We start from the raw sequence: 18473 nt of genomic DNA on the forward strand, positions 1-18473 counted from the left end.
GGAAGAAATTCAAGCTTGCTCCTTCCGATAACCGGCTAGACTATGTCGCGACCGACCAATCTACTTTGCGAGATTTCGAACGAGATACAGTTGATAACTTTGTTGAAGAGATTATCGAAGCATTACAAGACAAATGAAACTTTGCGACAGGAGTTTGTATTAAGAGCGCGAGTGGCATTTCATGACCAAACGAACTCAACTTCAGTGGCGCGCCCCCATCAACGACAAAACACAGAACGCGGGATCACCAGATCAGTACAGTAAAGCCTCTATATAACGAATCAATTTTGGAAGCCTTTTTCAGTTCGTTATATGGAGGGATCCGTTATATAGAGCTAGCATACAAAATACGCTCTAATATCTTGCTGCTGCTGATTTTCAAGCCTCCGAGCCCCTAATCTTCTCTCATAACAATTTAACTGTTGAATTAGCTCTGTATCTCCCTTATCCTGCCGCTCTTCATACAAGCGAAGCTTTTTCACCATGTCATCAAGGCCTTGTTGGAGAGGGAAGGATTAAGGGCCTTGTGGGAGTGTAATTTCTTCTGCCCAATCAAAATTGTGGTTCGGCGGGGCATTTTGGTCTTTTTGGCCTTTTTATAATGATATATTAAAAAATCTTGGGAGATATTCAACGAATCTCGTAGTATACAGGTTAACGAATATTTTGTATGGAGATTTAATTTTGGAAGAGATTTTCGTCCGTTATGTACTCCGTAGAGGATTCGTTATGTAAAGTGATCGTTATATAGAGGCTTTACTGTACACACATTTTACCGTTTCCAGGTTAGCGTTCTAGATTCGTCCATCATCGTCGCTGGCTTGAGGTCAACTACATAAGGCCCTCCCATATTCTGCACTCACTCAGTCGCACCATTTCAATCTCCCACCACTCTTGCTCCTCCCCTGATTTCTTGATACTACCCCCTTTCTCTCCTCGGAAGTCTCGGTTACGCCCTGTTCTCGTTCCTCTCACTTTTCATTTACCTTTCCCCAAGTTCGCTCGACTAGTGGAGCCGATTTTATCTCGCCTGTTTTTATCAAGTAATTCACGCTTCCTTTAATCGATAAAATGCACGAAACTATAGCCTGCCCTCCATAAGGTCGACAGTAACTCAAACCTCGACAGGAAATGAAAATCCCACCCCAACGTCCCAGCTTCCTTTTTCGAACTTAGGTCTTAGACGTCTCAATGGACCGCCTTATGATTCCATCGATCTTACGGCCAGATTATACCTGGCCATGGCGGATGCAGTCTGCAATCCAGCAGACCACCCCTCAAGTGCCAGCTGGACCCGGCAGATGCACCAGAATACTCTGGGGTATCGTTCACAAGTTCCTTTATTACTTCTCTCAATGGTACTGCTCTTGGTTCGGTCTTCTATTCAATGCAAATATTATTCAATTACCATTTGGGCTTGTTATGAAATGGACGGACCGGACGAGCGTCGAGGAGGCCGTTTCAATGCAAATGGCGAGATCTGCTGGAATGCCTGTACCCAAAGTCATCAGCTGTGGTGAACACCTAGATGCCCCTTTTAACCGAAGATTTTCTATCTTGATGACAAGGCTACCTGGTGTAGCCCTTGAGAACTCGAACGATAGACTACAGGTTGATGCCGAGGAGCCTTGGCTGGAAGAGTTGAAATCATGTATCACCTCTATGCGATCGTGGCACTCTCCAGGGTCAGAGACGATTTGCTCTGCTATTGGAACCCGCCTACGGAGCTCACGTGTTCCTGGGCACATGATGGGTCCTTTTTCCAGCATGGAGGCTTTTTACAACTATCTTTTCGCTCCGGCTTCAGCCCATGCATTCAAATCCGACACCGGATACCAAATGGCTCTGTCACGCGCAAAAAGATTACAGAGCCATAAACATAGGATAGTGTTCACTCATGGGGATTTCAAAGCGCACAACATTCTTGTCGATGACGATGGACATTTATCAGGGTTTCTCGACTGGGAATCTGCAGGCTGGTATCCCGAATACTGGGAATTTACTACGGCTATGCGCTTTGGGAAAGACAGCTGGTGGTTCCAAGTTGCCTCTTGGATGGGTGGAGCACAATATTTGGACGAGTTGGAATCCGATGTGGCTCTAAATCTATTAACAGTTGACTCTTATATAGCCCTTTAGTGACTGGGGCTTCTAGACATTAAGTTGTTAATGTGAAGGCTAAGAGGCATGCACACATTGGCTGAATGGATTCGGATAACGATTGCGAGTTATAAACAAGAGAGCAGGAAAAAAAAAAAAAAAGAAGATCTCTGCAGCTCCTCTGCTAAGGACGTGCGCTCCCTCCCTAATTTACCTTCACAGACACAGGGTTGATCTTACTACAGGTCGTGGCTGGGTATTGTTCGCTGCTCCCGAACTGTATTGGTTTCCGAAAGCCATACATTCCTGCTGCAAACCTTCAATATTGCTGCAGCGTACTATCCCTTGTCGAATCAACTCTCGCAAGATGACCATTAGCCATACTCGGCAGGTTATACCGGGAATTGAATTGACGTCTCCATCGCGAGATCTCATAATCTGGTCGAGAGAACCGTGCTTTGCGTGTGGGACGTTTGCGATCTGGATAAGGACGCACAGGAAATTGGACTTGAAAACGCACCGGTTGGGCCATGATCTGGGAACCATCCTCCGCCCAGGTTTCTCATGTGATATTTCAACCCTCCCTGGGCGCTAGTGTGGAAGTAATATCCCCAGTGAAAGTCATTTGACTGGGGAGGGTCGGATCGTATGTAAAGAACGATGAAGAGTGTGTTTAGAGGCAATCGAGCGAGCGCGTCTTCCTGGGCCTTTTTTATAATCGAAGCGCGCTCTCTAGCGGTCACTGGTTTCTGAACGGCCTGCATATGTAATAATCGGGGAATTAGGGTGGATCAAAGAGGACATAGAAGAAATTGATGATGGCTGCTATGATTGTATGAGGGATGGGAAGACTGAAGGCGAGATCCAAGTTTATATTAGTGTCTTGCTTAGTGCACATCCACTTCCAACAGCTTATAAGCTGAGACTCTTGGCTCTTACAGATGTTGTTTGTCTGTGTAAGAGATTCACAGGTGAATTCTTACAATTATTATTAGAGTTTCTATAATTAAAAAGTTAAGTCTTTATACTGTACTGATTACTCCGTAGTTAGGCATTGAATACTTAGCAGTAATCTGATTTTTAGTAATTAGAATTCTGAAACTTTTTTACTATATATCTAAAATATTTTATTTCTCTGAGATTTACTTACTTTGTATATATTTAATCAAGAACTACTCTTTTAAATTAGAAGACGGCAGATGGGCTGCCGCCGTCGATGAGGCCGTCGCTCCAGTTAAATGGCTTCCAAAGAAGATGTGAACAAAAACTGGTGCGGATGAGCCGCAATATCATAAATGATGGTCAGATTAATTTGCCATGGCATTGATCTGAGATACAAGGACGCAATCGTTATCCCTTACCCGACTTGGGTCACTTGCATTGCAGATAGAGGCAATGGAAACCTTAAGTCCTTGTGGAAGAGCAGATGTCCCACTCCACAGGATCAGCCAATCATGGCCTCCGCGCAAGAACACCCGTCCATAGTGCTTGCGGGCCAATAAAATGTTGATTTACCCCACAGTTCTGAGATGCTATTACCTCGAGGAGAGAAAGTCATCCAGTATCTCCCAGAATGACCCGACATGTTAACCACGTCCAGCGAAGTTGGCCCCACAATAGATCCTGAAGTTGCCTAATTTCTTCTGACTACTTCCATTGTCCGAAATTAAGCGCATATTTGGATAGAAATAATCTCCAGGGGACACTGCATGGTTACAGTGTCTGTGACGTAAACATCTGGTTAGGAAAGCTGACGTCCGTGGAGAGTCGGTGCCTAAGCCAAGAACCAGATCATGTGATCAACTGACGCGGTAAACAACCACGGTACCACCACAACAGCTCAAGGGCCACAACCGTCGGAAGTCACACACCATGACCAGTGAAAGGGAACACGTGCGACTTGCACAATCAATGATTCCAAACTATCATAGCTTTGTCGCCAAAGGATCGTCTTTTTTTGAAAAATGGGATCAATTACCCTCACCAGATGAAGTGCAGGCACGCGCTAAGGCGCAACATCTCGCCGGAGTGTATCCTGACCGAAGGAAAGTCCTTTCAATGGATGCTCCATATGTCAGACCGCCACCTGTCCTCTTCGAAGAGATGGGTCTCTTTGTTAAGTGGGGAAGCTCTGTTCAGATATCCGAAGCTCAGTGCCTCTATGCCGTACGTGAACTCCTCAAAGGGGATGTTCCTGTGCCCGAAGTGTATGGCTGGCGCACCGAGGGAAACGAGAAATACATTTACATGGAGTATGTGAATGGAACATCGCTTGAGCAATTATGGTCAATCATGGGACCTGAGGACAAAGCCGGCATCTGTCGCGAACTCAGGACAATTTATCAGCGCCTACGACAGGTCGAACAGGACCCACAGGACCCATTTGTAGGTGCGAATATCCCGCGTACCCTTTGGATAACTGATTGCCATCAGCTAATCTTTCTTTCGTAGGCAGCATTACGAAAGGACCGCTTTACGACAGGGCATTTCATGTGAACTATATGCATGAAGCAGGCCCTTTCGCTACAGTTCGCGACTTTCACGACTGGTTTACATTTCTTCACCGAAGACCGATGTCAGATCCGTACTCAGTTCCAGTGGAACCATTCCGCCATGACCTCCCGGACGACTGTGCAATCAAACTCACTCATGGCGATCTCCATCGCAGTAACATCATCGTCGCACCCACACCCCCATACCGTATTCTGGCGGTTGTCGACTGGGAGCAATCTGGTTGGCTGCCTGCGTACTGGGAGTCTCGCAAGGCGCAATATACCGCTGACAGAGCTGAACCATGGTCCACCACCTACCTGCCCATGATTCTGGATCAATTTGCTAGTACTTGGGATCCATGGGACTACTACACAACGGCAATGGGATGTTGAGTCGTTACACAGTGCTTGGATGTTCCTTGCGGCTTGTTGCCACTGATGGCTAGTCAGGGAGACTTTTATCCATCGTGAGAAAATCAAAGATCATTGATACCCGTCAGATCAGTTAATGATTTGTTATTCATACAGTAGCCTTCCGGGTATGGAATAAGCAAGTCCCACCAAGTCCTTCTTTCAACAATTGTTATCAGCACCACTCAAAGAATCCAAGTAAAGCAGAGCCCGCAATGCGACACCCTGGTCACAGCAGTCTCGGAGCGCTTTGAACAACCGAACCGGCGCTGCTAGCAACCAAGCCTTCGGCAATAAGTCTCTGGATATAGTCTTGCATCCAATTCTGGCAGTTGGGTGCCTATAACACTTATCGGTATGCATGGTTGTTCCAATGGTGACGCTGGCTTACCGATGGATCAAAAGGATTGGCGCTGCGTCCCGGAGGCAGCACAATTGTCGCAACTGACTCCAGTCGATCACGAGCAGTTGTGTCAGCGGACTGCTGTCCGGTGCCAACAGTATCTGTTATATACTGGGCATTGACTTGGGCGAGTGGAATGAGCTGGTGCTTCCGCTGAGTGAGACTAAAGTCGTAGTTCCGCTTGAATTCAAGGAAGAATCCCGTGGCGGTGGTTCCGGTCACATGGATAAGCTTTCCCACTTTGCCTGCATCACCAGTAGGGATGAAGACAGCATAGTGAGCTGGTCTGGCACCATTAGAGAATATCGCCAAGTGAATGGTGCGAGACATTGAGGGCAGCACAGGTGGAAAGTTTATAGAAATCAAAGACTGATAGATATTGGAAGAGTTGGATTGTTGGATGCCAATGGAGAGTAGTAGCTGGCAAGGATCTCATTTATATGTCCTTCATAGCTATGGAAGACATGCAACTTTCAGAATTTAGATGCCCGCAGTATTCCTGGCGCATAGTGGTGTTTCGTGTGAAGCCCCAATGGACGGTGGCTATTCGTCATCACGTATTTGAAGTCAAATGAGATGCCAACACCAGATGGTCTTTGATGAATGACCAATAACTTCTTGACTGCAGCCGCACCAGCTGGAAGATCCAAATCCTGTGGGCGCTTATCTCCATCCCCTTTCACCTGGGTATGTGATAAAATATATACTGGCGCTTATTCTGAAGAGTCAATCTGATGATTGGATACGGGGAGCATTACCCATCATTCTTGAGTGCTCGCTGTAGTAGACTATCTTGCTTTGTAGATCTAGGCAGGATCTCGTCGGCGTTAAGCTCTCACCAGGTCCTTGTCTGTGTATAGTGTACCTAACATCCTTCTACAACAACTGAGTGGTACCGCAGAACCCCGGCATGGGTAGACCCACTTCCTCAGCCGGTGGGTCTTATGGGCCAATGGAGTACAGCTATCAGCAAGGCCGATGCTCAGTCAAAACCGCTCAGCGTTAAGCTTCATCTTTCGATAAGTGGTGCTTGGGAGGGTGGCTAAGCAAGACCTCCATCTCCTTTCGTTCTTCAATCTTTGGCCAGTTGGGAAATTTAGAGCGACCCCGCAACCAATCACTAACTCTGCAGGTTTTACTCGCGTGCATCAACCTCTGAGGTGGGTGAAACAAAACTTTAAGAGGGGTCTGAGGCGCTAATATACTGTCCTCGACCCATCAAGGAGAGATTGGACAACATTATCTCTCAAGGAGAAGATCGTCTGGCATTCAATCTGTCATCAGATCAATAAAGAGAAAAGCCGGGGCCTAACACATCTCATCAACTCCTCATTCTTTAGACCATATAGTTCGTGTGCATGAACCATGAATCTCCCAATATGCAATGGCCGGTACCCAAGACGCCCAAGTCAGCATATTCATAACTTCCTGTGGGATGTTCCCCCTGAAAGACTCAAGATTTGTCCGACCCTCAAGCGGACGGTCCTGTACACAAAGCAGGTTAGGAGCAGTCCAATCAGGGCTATCTGTGGTTTCCCACATCCGCAGCGCTTACCCCATGGGCAGCCATCATCTGCACCTGTCCATCATCCCACAGAAGGCTGTGTTTATTCTGTAGAGAACTGACCTAGGTAGGCAACAATGCTTCTTTTCATGTCCCACGCCCGTCAAACCGTAGAGCGCGCGATGTTCATTTGTCCACTGTCATCTTGAAGTCCTCATTCATCTGGATAGCTTCCTTGCGGAGCTCATTGTCTGCACTGAACTGTCTCGCGGCCGCTGCTGCACCCTTTAAGTCCCCGACAACATTCTCGAGACTGAAAAGCAACTCCTCAATTTCTTTCCGCTGAGCCTGAACCCGCTCTGCAAGCTTCACGTTCGCCACCTCAGTAGACTCTAGCTTGGAATAAAGACTAACGCGTGCCTCTTGTAAATATGGAGTCAAATGCGCGCGATACAATTCATCTGGCGGCAATGTATGTGACCTGGAATCATCATTGTCCGTCAGTTCAGGTCACCCACCACAAAAGAGGTAAACACTTGATGAACACATACACAACATCACCCTCACCCTGCCCGTTTTCTCTTCTAACTTTTGCCTCCCCAACAAGTCTGTCTAGCCCATTTAGCTGTCTCACCACATCGCGTTCGCGAAGAATGTCCTTAAACTCCGCCTTGGCGCTCTCCTCCAGCTTCGCATTCAGCTGTCTCCAGACCCACTCTAGACTGGCCGGAATATGCTTCGCGGGCGTTGGGAAGCATCCCGAGAAGTTTGCATAAGAATTTGCTCGCAGAGTACGCGCTAACGCCTGGTCAAAGATCTTCTGAAGATATGCGGCGCGTGGACCGGGAGTCAGAGGCACAGGAGCTGGAGGTGGTGGAGAGGGCGAAGCTGCTGGGCGGGGGCCATTGGAGGAGCTGGCGTCTTCTGCCATGGTCGTCTGACGAATGGTTCGGGGTTTGCCCTGTTGACAATTTTTGTTGCTGTGTAGATGCAGTGACATGTGATTGATGTGTTACCCATGTGCGCGACAAGCACTCGTCCTGCTCTTAAATCCCACCCCTGCATCGCTGATCTTCTCCACAAACAACACTGCAGCTGGCTCTCCATCAAGAATGCCTCAAAGGACAGAGTACTGGTCGTTCTCTTGGATTATGTATTTAACAGTCTGGACATCATCTTCTATTGTTCATACAAAAAATTCATGCCCTTCGAGATTTGACACAATTATCTCCCCTGAATGGCCTGGGAAGGCAGATGTCCGAAGCCACCAGACAGTCTCAGCTCACCAGACTCCAAGACATCAATGATAGACTGTAGTGTGTGTGCCAATCATTGGCTCTGTCGCACTGCCCAATCCACAGAGCTCAAGTGCCAGCCAAGATGATGACACTGCTTCCAATGGCTTGTTCTGCAGCATCATTCTGAGGCACTAGTGCCACATCACCCAGAGAAAATACACCATCCTCATCTCATTCTCTGCACACATTGTTGTAGCGAGCCAGTCAGAAAATGTGGAAATGGCAGATGAGAGGATGGAAGTCTGCAGTGAGAGACAATTCTCAGAGTTATTGATGAAGTTTGTTCTGCTGTAAGACTGGGGTTGGCTGGAAGAACTTCAAAAAGCTGTCTCTGATACTGGGTCTCTGATACTGCAGAGACTTACCACACAACCTGTGGCAGGTTCTCCCACTTCCTCAGACAGTGAGTCTTGTGGTCTGGGTATGAGGAGCCCCAACACAGGTCATGTAATGCATTTGAACGGATAAACTTATCATTGACAAGAATGGCCCTTCCAGAGTCTGTGGTGATGAGTTGGTGGAGCTTGTATGGTGTTCTAAATCAGGTAAAGCGCCTCAGCGCCTCAACCCGCTTGGCATCGCCGTGTGTGGTCTATAAAAGCCGGCTCCCTCTACCCATTAAAAGCAGCCAGCAGTCATCCTATTCCTTCATCCAATTGTCCTCTAACTGGGGAGCATCCGGAGAACTGATTCTCTAACATTGGTCTTGTCTCCCCAGGTTCTTCACTTTCCCAGCCCTACCTTCCGAGAGAGTAGGCGCCTTCAGGTATTATTATTATGATTAACCAGGTTCATTGTCTATATCAATCCCTAAAGCTATGACAGATCACGAATCCGAGGCCGAGTGTGTACCACTCAGTGAAGCTGCTTTCAGATCTCCCCTCCTTTGAGTTCCCGGGTGTGAGCCCCATTGAAATATTGTCCGGTCCTTTTCCTCGCCCCAAGCCGCCTATTTCCGCAGGGCATTTGAGCCATAACTGACACACCTCAGCATCTTAAGCAGATTGGGTGTCTTCTAGTTGGAGTGAGTAGGCTACCCTCCCTGCTATCTGTTCTCTATCCTCTCAACCTCCTCCAAGTCCACCTCGAGCCCGCTCCGCCAGGGCCAGCTGATGGTCTTGAGGTAGGGCTGTTTTCCTTGCGGCCAGAAATTGTAATATGCCGCTGTCGCCTTCAGTTCCTCAAGCAGCCTACCTTCTGGGCATTCTCCAGCTGTGGGAGGCCTGGTTACCCCAGCCCGATCTACCACTCGGTAGAGCTGGAATCCCCCCCCCAACCCCCCTGGTGCTGCCGCGCTCGACACTCAAAGAGGATGTGATGCACGGATTCTGTTAGTGCATCACCTTTCTTGTACGCGGGAGTGTCCCGAGCATGAATTTAGTGGAGGTGAGCTCCAATCATTGCATGTCCACTTTTCTTTCAACTGGAAGAAACGGGTGGCCAGCAGTTTGGCCACTTCTGATGCAACTTGGTCCATGGTCCAGCCTCAACTTGGTCGGTAAGCGCGCTGGTTGCTGTGAGTGAGTTATGCTAGAGCCTGGGCAAGCCTGGCTTGTTTGCGATCTCGAATGTTCTCCGTGCACATCCAGTTGACAAACACCAGTGACAGTCCTGCAATTCCTTCTGGGCGGCAACCCAGTCAACTGGCTGCGCCTGGCCGCTTCGTCCGCCTTCTCATTTCCCTCGATGCCGGCGTGGCCGGGCACCCATTAGATAATGGGTTGTCTGTTTCACTCCTGTCCCTGGCTGCAGCAAGAGCTCGAAGTGTCAGTCTTTGACCAGGGCCAGATCATGTGTGTCACAGCCTTGCAATTGCAGCTTGAGAGTCTAGTAGAACTGTGATTGGGCCACCACTATCCATTTTCAGTGTGGCCTGGAGGGCCTGCACAACTCCTACAAGCTCTGCATTAAAACACCACCTGTCCCTTTTCAAGAGGAAAGCTCCCGGACTCCCACTCCTGGGGTAGCTCCTGCCAGGCATTCCCAGCTCCGTTGCGGCCATTTTCAAGTCTTGGTCCGTCCGACCAGGTCGCGTGGCCTGGTTGAATTGCCCTCGCCGCAGTGAGAGCATCCTTGTATCTCTGGGCAATGATCCACCCTGGAGATCCGCTACCATCAACACATCAAGCACCATCAAATCCTGCAGAGGAATCTGCCGGGGTGATGGTTTGGCCAGTTATCAAGCCAGGTGCTGTCGTAATGACCATGATCCCTGGCCGTGAGGGTCGACCCAGAGTCTGCTCCCAGGGATGTGCTCCCAGGTTGCACATTTTTGTCACCCGAAAGCTGACCAGAAGGGCTTTTGTACCTCAGCTGACTCAAGAAGGACATGGACCGGAGCCAGTCCCACTTCCCTATCCAAGAGACCTACTGGGGTCGTCTTCAGCAGTCCCATAATCTCACAGGCTTGTCAGTTGATCGTCTGCTGCATTTCGTGAGCCGATCCTTTGACCGCGCCACCACAGCTCGCTTCCTACAAGGCCGCTGACTGTACCGCGCCTATCTGGATCCGATGGACAAGACTTGGCCTCGAATTTCTCTCATTCTTCAGATTTGCACTCTACTTCGGTTTGACCTCAAGCAATCACTGGAATCTATTTAACACTTTTCGATGTCTAGGATTTAGGCCACTTTGGTGATCCTCCCCCTTCTAAGGTCCCTACGATGAACCCGTTCGTTCGGCTCGGCCGGTTTCTTCGACGGCTGCCGTCTCCCCCTAGAACACCCAACACCTCCAATTTCCCCGTTCTTGATTCTGCAACTAGAGTCGAGGAAGAACGAATGCCTGCGTATGATCGAGGGCTTTATTTTCCAGTCAAACTTGGTGATATCTTTCATGCCAGATACCAAGTGATCAGCAAATTGGGGTACGGAGCAAATTCGACGGTTTGGTTTTGTCGTGACCTTCGGTAATATAGCTTACCTTTATCAGTCTTTCGAGTTGATGCTAACTGACTTGGCAGACAACATCGGTATATAGCTTTGAAAATATTTATCGGCAGCCCCAGGGAGAATCAGGAGGTGCGCGTGCTTGACCACCTTTCAAATATAAGATCGAATCATCCTGGCAGCAGCCTCGTCCGCAAAATGGTAGATAAATTCGAGCTCACGGGGCCAAGAGGCGTCCACCAGTGCATTGTCTACGAACCCCTTTTGACCAGCCTTCTTCATTTTCAAGCAACATTGGATCCGAAAAGCCTTCCTGAGGACTTGCTGAAGGGGGCATTGCAGCAGCTATTACTGGCGCTTGATTATCTACACTCAGAGGCACACGTTATACACACTGGTCTGTGGATCTAAGGAAACCCACTCTCTATAAATGGCTAAATCCTGTCTAGACATCCAAGCAAAGAATATTATTATCAGCGCAAAGGACGATTCAATTTTCCGTGAATGGGATGACAGCGAGGCTGCTGACCCGAGCCCTCGAAAGGTCAATGACGACTATACTATCTACTTGTCTCGAGCGTTTCGTCGTAAGAAGGGATGGAGTGGTTTTGGGATGCCACTGCTTTCAGACTTTGGAGAAGCTCGCATCGGGGAGGTACACGATGGATTGGTGCAGCCCGACATCTACCGCGCCCCCGAGGTGATTCTTGGGATGAGTTGGACAGCAAAAGTTGATATATGGAACGTTGGAGTGCTGGTAGGCTACGAACCACAACTTTCACCAATCTATCCATTGAGACGTGGGCTGACTAAGAGATTAAGATCTGGGACCTCTTTGAGGATCACCATCTATTTGATGGCAGGGGGGCCGGATGGTTGTCATTCTGATGCGCAACTTCTCGCCGAAATGATAGCAATGCTCGGCCCTCCACCTGCTAAGTTTCTTCGCAGATCTTCCCTCAGTCAAAAATACTGGGACATCTCAGGTGATGTTCCATTACCCGATGTTTGTTTTAGTTCATTTCTCCAACTAACTCCACAACTAGGCCAATGGAAAGCCTCCGAAGTGATCCCACCTATCTCATTGGAGGACTCTGAAGAATATCTGGAGGGCGCTAACAAGCAAATGTTTATGAAGTTCGTTAGGAAGATGCTTCGATGGGACCCAGATGAGAGAGAGAGCGCTCGTGAACTTTTAACAGACCCTTGGTTAGACAATCAGTAGTATAATGTGCTCTCGGAGATGGTTTCTAAATGTCCCTTATTTGGCACGCTAATGGCACTGAGAGTAATTCTCCTTATCACCAAGCAGTATACCGATCTTTAAGTATATCGTCATCCCGACTCAGAGGCACTTCCTGCAATCACCATTCCAACTGTATTCATTAGTACATCTCCCAAGTAGGTGGATGAAAAGGAGTATTAGCTTGTCTTAAACCACCCTTACAAGTTTGCTAGTTGGTGTTATGAGCCGCAACACATTGCTAATATTGATACTTCTGTCGGTGTGGACGTTATAATTCATGATATGCGACGTGTGCGAAGTGACAAACATAGTTGGTCCGGAGGCTAAGATAGAAAGAATCATCAGCAAATGCTCCGAGAAGCCGGAAGATTCGTCCGAGAATAAGCTTGCTACCCTCCGACCGAGTCGAATTCTCATCCTCCCAACCTCTCCGTACAAGGTTTCATGTCTTCAGATGATAACGACACGCCCTTCCCGCAACTCCAGAGGTTTCGGTGAAACCAGGCAGATCCGTTGAACTGCTCGCTCCCCACATATCTCCATTCTCAGTTGTTGGCAGATCAGGCTAGGCCTGTGATTTGGCAGGGACAGGCGAGGAGGGGGTTACAAACGTTCCTCAACAAGCAGAGATAGGAAGTGAGAGCGAAGCGCTGTGAGCGAATCCTCTGGGATATGGAAGTGACCAGCGCACATTAGTACAGGCATCGTCATGACTGCCTCCCCTCGAGCTTGGTACTCCAATATACCTGAATGGAGCCCTGGCTCCTTCCAGGGTATTGATCCGAAAATAACCTCGTTATATCAGACCAAGGTAGTCCCCGAGTATTCCTCAATTCTAGCAAAAGACTCTCCTCCTCTGGTAACCATGGCACCCCTTTCCTGGATTTTTCAAGGGAGCCGCTGTCATCCAGATTTCCTGCATTCCCTTGAGGCGTGGCCCAGCGGACTTGTTTTCGGACTCCTGTATTGACTTTCCTCTTTGCAGGTGTGATGCTGGCGGTGATTTCAGGTTCAAATGTGCATTGTGGGAGTGAACCTTCAAATAACCAGGAGAGAAACTAAGCGCGCGTTTGTTGGCAACGACAAAAAGTGAACACGGAGGGCGTCGCAAGAATTCCTAGTTGGCGAAGATGTTGTTTCTTCAAGTCTTTGTCGCTTGTACGGTCGCCTTTTGCGTTTATTTAACCCAGTTAATAGCTGCTTAAGCTATACAGCCCAGTTAACGTCATTACTGCGATGATGTTGCTGTGGGCCTTGAAGCGAGGATCCATTGCTTTGAGCATGACTACCTAGATATATCTCTCGATCGCGTTCACCACCATGACGATGGGTGCCTGGTCTATCCTCGTCGATCAGCCCAATCGGGAGGCGGTCATTGTCGAATATGCTCTGTGGTACTATGGGGGTTTCGGGATATGGACAAGGCATCTCTTGTTGACTCGACCAGATGGTATCACCGTCTTGAATGTCTTGGTAGAGCTGGCTCGATTCCAGCAGAAACTCGTCCCTTAAGATGGTCAGATCGATCAGTATAACAGTCGGCTCGTATGGACCTGGAGACTGCAGTACCGAGCTTTCCAAGCTTTCTGATCAAGAGCAGTATCCAGCAGCTCCCTGAATAGAGCACCCTGATCCAATAGGCGTATCTAGGCCGAAAATGGTAAGCGCTATGCCGTTTGTAGTAATGAGATGACCGTGGGCGGCAAGCGGTCAGCGGCGGCAGGACGGCGAGCAATGGGAGCCGTTTCTGGCGCCCCGCTTGCCGTCCGTCAGTCAGAATACTCTGTAGAAATAAATAAGTATCTAAAATCAGAATATAGTAATTAATTTCTGATAGTATTTTAACTAAGTTTTTATTAATATTTTTAACAACTCTGAGAATATTTCTGTCATTCTGAAATCATTCTACCAGCAATCAGAAATATTTCTCAGACAGAGAAATCTTTTAAAAATAAGAATTATTTTCTACTCAGGAACAGTAAATATATTATCTGTGCTGTGGGAATCTTTCAGACGCTGTTTACAGTGGGTTCATCAGGGTTCCATGGTTTTTCAGGCCTACAAAATTCCGATATGGTCGTAGGCTTTGCTAATGATGACCTAGTCAGTTGACATGGTGCTGGATGCTGAAGTAACTGAGACACAGTGTTGATGGTGCGATAGCTGCTCTGGAGACTGACTAGCAGAATGCCTAGCGGACGGGCTCACTGATGAACCAATTGAAACATTGCTCTGGTGGGATTGCCGCTCAGGGGTTGTTGACTGTCCAGCTACAGGGCTGGACGGCGGCACAAAAAGGGGGCTATAGGTACCCTCATGCTCTCCTGTGGGTGTTTGCACGGGAGTACGTGAAGACCTAGTTTGGGCGATCCCTGAACCAATGACTGCTCTAGAGATGCGCAAAACAACCAGCTCTCTTTGAGTAATCAAATAGCTGTATCTGGTGTTCCAGGTTTTCCCAGAGTAGTTGATGATCTGTGCAAAGGGCCAGAAGTAGTGCTCCTTTGTGCTGTCCCCTGTTGACTGCCATTTTTTCGAAAGTTTGGTATCTCCAGGACAGTGATTTACTTCTATATCTTTGTTTGTGTGCATCTATTTTGTAGAGTAAAAGAAGCAATATGTAATATTATGGGTCAAGCTGAAGTTACTAGCTAAGACTCTATATACATGAATATATTGCTTGAAGAAGAAGAGAAAAGAGAATAGGCAAGCATGTGTAGTACAATATATACATAATGTTTGTGTGTGGTGCTAGGCCAAAAAGAGGAATAGTGTGGAGGTCTTGCACAGCATGGCATCAAGGGCTCGGCCTGAGAGAAAAGGGGGTTCAACCTCCTACAAGTTTCATACTGTCTAGCAGAGCTCTTATTATGCTTTATATTGAATTCCTGTTCTTGTCTAGCATATTCAATCAGAATTTCTCAATAGCTTTGATATCTGCTTATATTTGGGTTGCATGGTTATGTATGCTTTGGGGCTGGAGGCCCACCCAAGGGGCAGTTTGGCTGCTTGCCATACTATTCTTGGTATTGGGTGATACCTAGGGCTCTGGTGAGTAGATTGAGCTACTGTGTGAGCCAAATAGATCAGTGGTTGTGGAGATATTCAAAAATTGTCCCAACAGCTTGAGGTTGTTTCAAGTTGGAGTTGTTATGCACACGGCGGGTGAGTCAGTGCGGATGGGCCGGGGCGGCCGTTTTTGGTGTCATTTGGGCCCGAAAAAGGCAGCACCTGCCCAAATCGAAATCCTTCAGAATTTCACGCGCGGGTCCGAAAGAGGAGCTCTCACGATTATCTGATCCCTGCCATCTTGCCCCAGGTGGGTTGAAACGCAAGGAAAAATTACCATGCCAAGCCCCAGAAAGTCCTCAAGTGGCTTGTGTGAGTAACGAAATTTCACGAGTTGTACGGGATTTTCGCCGGCTATTGGATGTTGCAAGCTCCGGGTGTTTCAACGCGGTAACCAATTTACAGTAATATAATACCAGCCATTCGGAAGGTTAAAGTCAAGTGGAGTAATTCCTTATCAGATTGCTACCCGATCGCAGTGGGCTGCCGGAAGCGAAATCTAAAAACTCAGCAGGACAAAGGCGACAATGATATTTTTCTCAGATACATACGAAAGCAAAGACACAAACCTTTGCTCTGTGCTGTTGGAGCCATTGGAGGATTGTCACTCTCCTCCTCAGCGAAGACTCAAAGCTGGCTCCCGTCAGCCAAAGAAAAGTTTCATCCCTGTAACGGCCAAGCGTTCTGTTGGCTTAGATTAGCGCAAACTCAAATTCAGTCACCGAGTGGATTTGGTTGTACGGCCGCGAAATGTCCCAGGCGGCAGAATTTAAAAGAAAGGGTCAACCCCCAAACATCCATGATCATTTCCCTTCCTCAACGATCGCACGCTTGATTCTTAGTTCACGTTCATTCTTTCAAAGATACCATCCAAGTGCTCTCTCTGGTTTTAGAGCTCCAAATATACGTGGGTGGCACTGGTCCTGCTCTCATCCTACCCCTGGATCACTCCTGTCCGCGCGCTACTCCAATCTCCCCACCCAACACTGCTGAGAACTTTTGCTGACTTTGCTCTTGGGCTATGCGCTCTAGATACCTTGCCGAATTCTTGAAATACCTATTTCTCCCTTACATTTCTTTTAATCATAATACTTTTATCTTGGCCTGTTGAGCTTACGCCTGTGCGCCACCATGTCATCCCGTCCTCAGAATATTGGTATCAAGGCCCTTGAGGTCTATTTCCCCAGTCAGGTAAGGCGAAGAAGAGTGTTGTGGGTGCAATTGACTGTGGCTAAACCTTTCTCAGTGCGTCGACCAGGCCGAACTTGAAAAGTTCGATGGAGTCAGCCAGGGGAAGTACACCATTGGCTTAGGCCAGACGAAAATGAGCTTCTGTGATGACAGAGAAGGTAATGAGTTCTATAAATCTTCGCGTGAACGTCGGCTAAGAGCCAGGGCTGACACAAGAGAAAAGATATTTACTCCATGACTCTCACAACCCTCTCGTCGCTTCTCAGCAAGTATAGCATTGACCCGATGTCAATTGGCCGCCTTGAAGTGGGAACTGAGACTATTCTTGACAAGTCCAAGTCCGTGAAGTCGGTTTTGATGCAGTTGTTTGCCCCGTCTGGTAATACAAACATTGAGGGCGTGGATACCGTCAATGCTTGCTATGGTGGTACTAATGCTCTCTTCAACTCGATCAACTGGATCGAGTCGTCCGCGTGGGATGGAAGAGATGCTATCGTAGTAGCCGGAGACATCGCCCTTTATAAGAAGGGCAATGCTCGTCCTACTGGCGGTGCTGGTTGCGTTGCCATGCTCATTGGTCCCGATGCCCCAATCGTTTTCGACAGCGGTTTGCGCGGCACTTACATCACTCACGCTTATGATTTCTATAAGCCAGATTTAACAAGTGAATACCCATATGTTGATGGCCATTTCTCCATTAAATGCTATACTCAAGCCGTCGACGCTTGCTACAAAGCGTACAATGCTAGAGAAAAGGCCTTAGCCCCGACTGTCAACGGAGTAGCGAAAGCACCCGATGACGAGTCGAAAACTCCTCTTGATCGTTTTGATCATATGGTTTTCCATGCTCCAACCTGCAAACTTGTCTCGAAGTCCTATGGCAGACTCCTATACAACGATTTCCTGGCCAACCCGAGCCATCCTGCCTTTGCCGAAGTCCCAGCCGAACTCCGCGACCTTGACTACGATAAATCCCTATCCGACAAGAGTGTCGAAAAGACTTTTATGGCCCTCACCAAGAAGCGATTCACTGAGCGGGTCCAGCCTTCCATTCAAGTTGCCACCATGTGCGGTAACATGTACTGTGCTAGCGTGTATGGAGGCTTAGCTAGCTTGCTGTGCAATGGCACATTCGACCCTGCTAAACCCAAGCGAGTTGGAATTTTCAGCTACGGTAGTGGCCTTGCCAGCTCCATGTTCAGCATCAAGATCGTTGGCGATGTTTCAGGAATCGTTCAGAAGCTGGATCTGCAGAAGCGCATTGATGCCAGACGAGTTGTTCCGCCAGAAGTTTATGACGAGGTAAGCTTGCGACCCTGCTGCTGCGAGTGTTTCATGTTTTTTGTTTTGTAATGAAACTGACAGCTATATTGTAGATGTGTCTCTTACGCGAGAGAGCTCACTTGAAAAAGGACTTCATTCCTGTCGGCAGCATCGATTACCTTGTTCCAGGAACCTACTATCTGACCAAGGTTGACGACATGTTCCGGAGAGAATACGCGGTCAAAGCATAAGTTTTCTTTACGGGGCGTTGTCAATCCGGGCAATCTGGCGATCGCCCCTACGTCTAAACTCGTTTATATTTACTTCCTTTTCTAACACCGTCAGTTACATAATGGGTCATTGCGCGTGCCAGGTACCTAGACGCTGGGGCATATAGACTTGTTGGAAAAGAAATTCATTTCATATTTTTTATGCTGGGAAATACTGATAATGGCCTTCTTTTAATACGATTATGCGGTTTTAATTTATGCCTATGTGCTAGATGGAACGGGATAGGATGGGATTGCGGGAAACTAAATCAGCTAGGAAAGAATCAGATTAATAAATTATCGGGGTCAACACTACTCGCATACATCCATTAATATTA

General features: G+C 47.9%; 7 protein-coding genes across 7 annotated transcripts; 5 read left to right on the forward strand and 2 right to left on the reverse strand.

The window, feature by feature from the left end:
* Positions 1–1191: 1191 nt before the first annotated feature.
* Positions 1192–2139, forward strand: D8B26_003147 (uncharacterized protein; the record flags this gene model as incomplete). The annotated part of the gene is made up of 1 exon (XM_003068571.2): positions 1192–2139. One exon carries the CDS (start codon positions 1192–1194, stop codon positions 2137–2139), a length of 948 nt encoding a protein of 315 aa, XP_003068617.1.
* Positions 2140–3972: 1833 nt separating this feature from the next.
* D8B26_003148 (uncharacterized protein) lies at positions 3973–5897 on the forward strand (the record flags this gene model as incomplete). Its single annotated transcript, XM_003068570.2, has 3 exons — positions 3973–4489; positions 4552–5059; positions 5121–5897. The coding sequence occupies 2 exons, from the start codon at positions 3973–3975 to the stop codon at positions 4983–4985; spliced, it is 951 nt and encodes a 316-aa protein (XP_003068616.1). The 3' UTR covers positions 4986–5059; positions 5121–5897.
* On the reverse strand, positions 5233–5897 carry D8B26_003149 (uncharacterized protein; the record flags this gene model as incomplete). Its single annotated transcript, XM_003068569.2, has 2 exons — positions 5395–5897; positions 5233–5343 (listed from the first exon to the last, which is right to left on the reverse strand). The coding sequence occupies exons 1-2, from the start codon at positions 5734–5736 to the stop codon at positions 5233–5235; spliced, it is 453 nt and encodes a 150-aa protein (XP_003068615.1). The 5' UTR covers positions 5737–5897.
* A 1032-nt stretch (positions 5898–6929) lies between these two features.
* On the reverse strand, positions 6930–7841 carry D8B26_003150 (uncharacterized protein; the record flags this gene model as incomplete). The annotated part of the gene is made up of 2 exons (XM_003068568.2): positions 6930–7391; positions 7462–7841. The coding sequence occupies 2 exons, from the start codon at positions 7839–7841 to the stop codon at positions 7097–7099; spliced, it is 675 nt and encodes a 224-aa protein (XP_003068614.2). The 3' UTR covers positions 6930–7096.
* A 3031-nt stretch (positions 7842–10872) lies between these two features.
* On the forward strand, positions 10873–11985 carry D8B26_003151 (uncharacterized protein; the record flags this gene model as incomplete). The annotated part of the gene is made up of 4 exons (XM_066124054.1): positions 10873–11117; positions 11172–11494; positions 11547–11854; positions 11920–11985. The coding sequence occupies 4 exons, from the start codon at positions 10873–10875 to the stop codon at positions 11983–11985; spliced, it is 942 nt and encodes a 313-aa protein (XP_065980129.1).
* A 1678-nt stretch (positions 11986–13663) lies between these two features.
* On the forward strand, positions 13664–13855 carry D8B26_003152 (uncharacterized protein; the record flags this gene model as incomplete). Its single annotated transcript, XM_066124055.1, has 1 exon — positions 13664–13855. The coding sequence occupies one exon, from the start codon at positions 13664–13666 to the stop codon at positions 13853–13855; it is 192 nt and encodes a 63-aa protein (XP_065980130.1).
* Positions 13856–16198: 2343 nt separating this feature from the next.
* ERG13 (3-hydroxy-3-methylglutaryl coenzyme A synthase) lies at positions 16199–18275 on the forward strand. The gene is made up of 5 exons (XM_003068566.2): positions 16199–16319; positions 16445–16603; positions 16659–16761; positions 16827–17905; positions 17980–18275. The coding sequence occupies exons 2-5, from the start codon at positions 16544–16546 to the stop codon at positions 18115–18117; spliced, it is 1380 nt and encodes a 459-aa protein (XP_003068612.1). The 5' UTR covers positions 16199–16319; positions 16445–16543; the 3' UTR covers positions 18118–18275.
* Positions 18276–18473: the final 198 nt, after the last annotated feature.

This window comes from Coccidioides posadasii, chromosome 2 (genome assembly GCF_018416015.2).
Source record: "Coccidioides posadasii str. Silveira chromosome 2, complete sequence".
Taxonomy (NCBI): domain Eukaryota; kingdom Fungi; phylum Ascomycota; class Eurotiomycetes; order Onygenales; family Onygenaceae; genus Coccidioides; species Coccidioides posadasii.